Raw genomic sequence first — 6,696 nt, 5'->3', positions numbered from 1 at the left:
TATGCTGCCTCTATCTCTCCGTCAACCCTGTCAATAGACCCTGTTGAGTCTTTTACCAAGGCAGTTACCATGGTGGATCATGCTGTCAACCGTGTGACAGATGCTCTAGCATCTCTGGAAGAGGTGGTTTTTCTTTTCTTCCTTCCTGATTTTTCTTCTTGATAGTCTCTTTAGTTATATTGTTGATGGCTTTTTTTTTTTTATTTCTTTGTTCAGGCTGCGATGTCATGCCTTCTCAATGCTTATCAATCTACTTCACTGGTAGGTAGGGTCAATTCAATTGGCTCTGATTTTGATAAGTTGAAGTCTGAGTTTTCCTTTGCTCGGGCTGACTTAGCTACTGCCAGGGCTGATTTGAAGAGCGTGCAGGCTGAACGTGATGCTGCCAAGCTTGAGGCTAGATCTAGAAAGCAGTTGCTACAGGAGGCGTTGAATAGGAACGAGGAGCTTCGTCTTGATAAAGATGATTTAGAAGGCAAGCTAGATGATACCGCCTTCTATTTCTTTATTAAGGGCAAGGCTGCTGCTATGTCTAAGCCTGTAGAAGCCAGGGCTAATTGGAACCCTGAAGCGGAGATGGCTATTACTGCTAGCAGGTATCCTAACATGTAGAATCTTGGTGAGGATCAGGAGGTTGACTCTCCTGGGGAGCAGGATGTTGAGGATGAAGAGGCTAAGGATGTTGCTGGGGAAGCTGCTTGCAAGGGAGAGTAGTAGTTTTTAAATTTTTCTTGCTTAGTTTTGGCCCATCCAGGGGGGATGTCCCTGGAAAGACAATTTGGTATTTTGGTGGTCCTGGTCAGGGAGGTTATCCCTGGCAGGATATGAATATTTTGGTGCCTTTGCCCCAGGGGGTAAGGGCTTTTTTAATAAAGTACGCCTTTTAGGCTTTTTTTTTAACCCTATTATCCTATTTTCTTCAGGCTTGTTAATCTGCTTTCTTTGAACCTGCTAACCTGTTTTAATCTTTCAATCCTGTGCAAGTTTTCAACCATGTGCAGTTTAAACTCTATCATGGTTGAAGTGGGTGGGAAGCCGGTCTGTCTAGAGGGCGTATGTCCCCTGCGTGTCTGGAGGGCTTGGTATTCGGCCTGTCTAGAGGGCTTTTGGACGTGTCATCCGGATCTCTCACCTTCTTACCCATCACATTGCTGCGTCCAGCCGTTGTAGAGGTGTGTGGCAAATAGTCAGGACAAACAATTATTTCATGTCTGATTGGTCTTTTATTTGTCGTATCTGGTGTGGGTTACCAACTAAGTTAGACAAGACATGGTGCAAAAGGTTTATTTAAAAATACTTGAACAAAAAATAAAGCTGAAATATAATAAAGTAGCCCTCAATCCTGACGATTTATTCATGCAACAACAAATCATATATAATTTTTCAGGATTCAAATATTATGTTTGGGGTGCGTATATGTATAAGGATTGATCATCCAATTTTTACATACAAGGTACACATAGAACATATAAGACAGGCAAGCAGTATATGCAGGTTAAACACGTCAAATAGAGCTACTGGATTTTTACCTGATCAGGACAGGATAAGGCTGTTTTGTTCTGAGATTTTATATATGAAATAATTTTAAATGTGTTACATTCTAGGATCTTGGAATCATTTTTCCATCCAGGGTTTGGAGCCTGTATGCTCTTTGTCCGACGATTGAGTGGATTAAATAGGGGCCTTCCCATACAGGGGCTAGCTTGCCGGCTGATTTTTCTTTTTTGTTTGGGAATACTTTTCGTAAGACATGGCCCCCTTCCCTGAAAATTCTAGCTTTTACATTTTTATTGTAACTTCTTGCTACTGCTTGTTGATACGATGTTATACTGATTTTGGCAACATCTCTCAATTCTTCTGTTAAGGCCAGGCTGTCTTGGAGCAGGTTGTCATTTGTTTCTGTATCATTCAGGCTGTATCTTGAGGTTGGTACGCGGATTTCTTCAGGGATAACTGCTTCATAGCCATACACCAAAGAGTAAGGTGTCTGGCCAGTTGAAGTTTTTGGAGTTGTCTTGTATACCCATAATACTAATGGGAGCTCTTCTGCCCATCTACCTCGTTTTCTCTTCAGCTTCTTCTTCAGGCAGCTGATGACCACTTTGTTACTTAATTTAACCTGGCCATTTGCTTTTGGATAGCCAGGGGTTGATGTTACCAGGTTGATATTCCATTCAGCACAAAAAGCCATAGTCGTTTTTCGAACGAACTGTGTGCCATTATCACACACTATTTCTGAAGGAATTCCATACCTTCAAATGATATTTTTCTTGATAAATGATATTACTTCCTTCTTAGTGACCTGCCTGAATGAATCAGCTTCTATCCATTTGGAGAACGAGTCAGTCATGGCTAACATAAATATTTTCTGGCCTGGAGCTACTGGTAATTTTTCTACTATGTCCATGCCCCATTTCATGAAAGGCCGGGGTGCAGAAATTGAATGTAGTAACTCAGATGGTTGATGAATAATTGGAGCATGTATTTGACAAGCTTCACATTTTGAAGAGTATTCCAGACAGTCAGCCCTCAGGGTTGGCCAGTAATAGCCAGTCCTGAGTATCTTGCTTGCCAAGCTTCTGCCACCTTTGTGGTTCCCAGAGTATCCATTATGTATCTCTTGGATTACCTGCCTAGCTTTGTGTGGTTCAAGGCACCTCAAATATAGTCCAGCCTGAGATCTTTTAAACAAAGTGTTATTGATAATTGAATAGGTAGAAGCTCTGATTTTAAAGGCTCTGGCCTCATGCCTTTCCTGAAAAAATATGCCTCGCAGGAACCAGTCATAATAGGGTTTAGTCCATGAATTATTGTCAGTATTGACAGGGTTCACCTGTTTAGGCTTGCTAATAGCAGGTTCAAGTAAATGGACTATAAGTACTTTATCGAAAATAGTAGGGGTAAAATTTGAACCAAGGCTGGCTAGAGCATCAGTCTGGGTATTTAGGTCTCTTGGTATTTGCTCAATATCAAATGAATGAAATTTCGCGCAAAGTTTTTTGGCATATTCTAAATACAAAATCATTTTTTCATCTTTTGCTGTGTAAATTCATTTGATCTGAATAGCAATTAAAAATGAGTCGGTTTTTACCTTTAAGTTTTGAACACCGAGGTTTAGACTTACCTTGAGTCCTGCTATGAGGGCTTCATATTCTGCTTCATTATTGGTAGCCTTGAATTCACAACTCACAGCCTGAGCTATTATGTCCCCTTGTGGCGATTTTAGCACTAATCCTAACCCTGTACCCCGTACATTGGATGCCCCATCTGTGAACAGGGTCCTTTCCTGGTTTGATGTTTTCTTTTCTAACTGGTTAACTTCCTTGGTCAGGTCTGATTCTAAGTTAGGGCTGAAATCAGCCACAAAGTCTGCTAAGGCCCGTGAGTTGATTGTTGTCCTGGGTTCAAAGGTAATATCATAGGTACTAAGCTGGACTGACCATTTGGCCATCCTGCCTGACAGTTCAGGCTTCCGCAGGACAGATTTTATGGGTAGGTTAGTCCTGACTATTATAGGGTGACATTCAAAGTAGGGGCGTAATATTGCACAAGACATAATTAAAGCTATGACATATTTTTCAAGCAAGCCATACCTGATTTCAGCGTCTTGTAGACTTTTACTTACATAATAGACAGGGTGTTGCTGTCCTTCTTGTTCCTTCACCAGGACTGCACTTACTGCTGTCTCGGTCACAGATATGTATACTGACAGGGGTTCCCCTTTTTCTGGCTTGGCCTGTAAAGGTGGAGATAAAAGGTATAACTTTAGTTCTTAGAAGGCTGCTTCATGTTCAGGTGTCCAGTGGAACTGTTTATTTTTCCTAACCAGGCTGTAAAATGTTTTACACTTTTCTGAAGATCTGGATATGAACCTGTTCAGGGCAGCCACCCTGCCTGTCAGTTTCTGGATGTCTTTAATAGACCTGGGTGACTGTAATTCTAGTATAGCTTTAATTTGTTCTGGATTGGCTTCTATGCCCCATTTTGTCACCATATAGCCTAGGAACTTCCCTGCAAAAACTCCAAAGTGGCATTTAGCAGGGTTGAGCTTCATGTTATATTTTTCCAAGATTTGAAATGCTACTTCTAAATGCTTCACATGATCTTGTGCATTCTTGGATTTTACCACCATATAATCAATTTAAACTTCCATAATGTCCCCAATCTTATCTTTAAACATCGTGTTGACCAGGCGTTGATATGTTGCCCCTGCATTCTTTATACCAAATGGCATGGCAGTGTAAAAATATATGCCTCATTCAGTAATGAATGCAGTACTCTCCTGATCAGCAGGGTGCATCTTTATCTTGTTGAATCCACTGGAAGAATCCATGAATGTTAGCATTTCGTGCCTTGCTGTTGTATTTACCATCGCATCAATGTGTGGAAGAGGGAATGGATCTTTAGGGGAGGCTTTGTTCAGGTCAGTGTAATCTACACAGACTCTTCATTTGCTATTCTTCTTTTGTACGACAACCACGTTTGCTAGCTATTCAGGGTACATAACTTCCCTGATCATACCCATGTCCAAGAGCTTGTCTACCTCTTCATTAATGATCAGGTTTCTTTCAGGTGCGAATTTTCGTCTTTTTTGCTGCACAGGCTTGAAAGATGTGTCAATATTGAGCTTATGAGTGATAACATCCGCGCTAATTCCAGTCATATCAAAGTGAGACCAAGCAAAACAGGAAGATTTATTTTTGAGAAAACTTACTAAATCAGGCCTGATAGTGTCAGGGGCATCAGACCCAACTAGAACATACCTGTCAGGGTACTCAGAATCGAGGATTACCTTATCCGTTTCCATCTTTGGTGGTGCTACGTATGTGCTCCTGACAGGGGTACTGTAATTTCTATGCAAGGGACTTACCTGACTTGGAAGGTTTAAAGGCCACAGCGTAACATTCCTGGGCTGATTTATGCTTACCTTTGATGGTTGTTAGTCCCTATTCTGTCGGTATCTCTACACACTGGTGATAGGTTGAGGGAACAGCCTTGACATTGTGGATCCATGGCCTGCCTAGAATGACATTGTAAGAGGACAGACAATCAAGGACTCCAAATCTTTCGTAGGATGCAACACCTTCAGCATAGGTAGGGAGATAGATTTCTCCTAACGTGTTCCTTATTTCTCCCCTGAATCCTACCAAGACGCTGGATTTCTTAGTAATTTGGTTCTCGTTGATTTTCATGGCTTTGAGTACATCCAGCATGATCAGGTTAACCGAGCTGCCTCCATCTATCAAGATCCTCCTTACATTGGCAGTCCCAAATTGCATGGAGATCACCAGGCCGTCATGATGTCAGGGATGCCCACCAGGTCACAATCGCTGAATGTGATGGGTGGTATATTATTAGATTGGCATGGTGACTTGATCTAAGTAGTCCTGGCTCTCTTTTTTGCTGCTGAACTAGTAAGGCCACAAATTTCCGATCCACCATTTATGAATTTTACTTCATAGAGAGGGGGTGGTGGAGGAAGATTGTGCTCCTGCTTTTGCTCCTGGTTGCTTATGTTCTGATCAGATTGGCTACCTTTGGTCTTGATCAGATCCTTGAGATATCCAACCTTCAATAGGTAGGCTACCTCCTTTCTGAGAGTAAAACAGTTCTCTATTGTGTGTCCTACATCCATATGGAACTCACACCATTTTGTCCGATCCCTCCTTGGATTTGGGTTGTCCACCTTTCTGGGCCATCTGACTATTGGTCTCATGTTGTCAAGTCGCTGGATCAGGCCTGCAATGTCAACATAAAAGTTGTGTTTAGAAATAGGTGGATGTAATTTAGTCTTACCTTGCTGTTCTTGTGTCAGGTTGACTTTTGAATGATCAGGCCTGGTATACGGGGTTGTCCTGCGACTGCTTCCTCTATTGTAACCTGCACTTTTCCTGTTCGTCTTTTCATAATCCTTTGTATTGCTAGATGCTGCAACCTTGTAGCTTTTGTCTTCTTCTAGCCTAATATAAGCAAGCGTCTTGGCTTGAACATCCTCGAAGATATGGTAGGGGTACTTGGTGAGTTCTCCATATAGATCACTGTGGGGTAATACTCCCTGCCGGAATGCCTCCACTACTGTTCCAACGTCACATCTAGGGATAAACATCTTCTCTTTATTGAATCTGTTCAAGAAAGCTCTGAGGGTCTCATTCGGCTTCTGGGTAATCCTGTATAGGTCACTGGAACGTTTCTCCAATTCCCTACTGCTTGCAAACTGCTGGTTGAAGGTGTTGATCAGGTCAGCAAAGGACTTAATACTTCCATTGGGCAGGTTAATATACAACTTCAGCGTAGGACCGGCCAGGGTTGTTCCAAATTCTTTGCACATACAGACCTGCCTATACTCGCTTGGAATCGATGCAGCCAACATTTTTTGTTTATAGAAGGCCACATGATTCTGTGGATCCGAGGTCCCATCATAAGTTCTCATGGATGGAACCACAAATTTCTTGGGGAGATCCACCTTTGCTATTTCATCTACAAAGGGTGAATCTGCATAACTATTAGGTGTAGCCTCTTCCATGGTGATGGGTACTCCAGGTATTTTTTTCGAATTTTTCATCAAGCTTCTTGATCTTCTGGACTACCGCCATCATGATTACTGCTCCTGTCTCATCAAGCTTCTCTTCATCATATTTGGGAGTTTCTTCATCACTTATGTTAATAACTTTCTTGGCACTAGGGCTCCCAAAGTTT

The 6,696-nt window shown here is 41.9% G+C and overlaps 2 protein-coding genes across 2 annotated transcripts; both read right to left on the bottom strand.

Moving 5' to 3' along the window:
* Positions 1–4,946: 4,946 nt before the first annotated feature.
* Positions 4,947–5,279, bottom strand: LOC141607687 (uncharacterized). The gene has a single exon (XM_074427042.1). The coding sequence runs from the start codon at positions 5,277–5,279 to the stop codon at positions 4,947–4,949; it is 333 nt and encodes a 110-aa protein (XP_074283143.1).
* A 98-nt stretch (positions 5,280–5,377) lies between these two features.
* On the bottom strand, positions 5,378–6,370 carry LOC141607685 (uncharacterized). Its single transcript, XM_074427041.1, has 3 exons — positions 6,335–6,370; positions 5,797–6,217; positions 5,378–5,739 (listed from the first exon to the last, which is right to left on the bottom strand). Exons 1-3 carry the CDS (start codon positions 6,368–6,370, stop codon positions 5,378–5,380), a joined length of 819 nt encoding a protein of 272 aa, XP_074283142.1.
* Between the last annotated feature and the right edge of the window lie 326 nt (positions 6,371–6,696).

This window comes from Silene latifolia, chromosome 10, assembly GCF_048544455.1.
Source record: "Silene latifolia isolate original U9 population chromosome 10, ASM4854445v1, whole genome shotgun sequence".
Classification (NCBI taxonomy): Eukaryota; Viridiplantae; Streptophyta; class Magnoliopsida; order Caryophyllales; family Caryophyllaceae; genus Silene; species Silene latifolia.
This window is presented reverse-complemented; position numbering and strand designations above follow the sequence as displayed.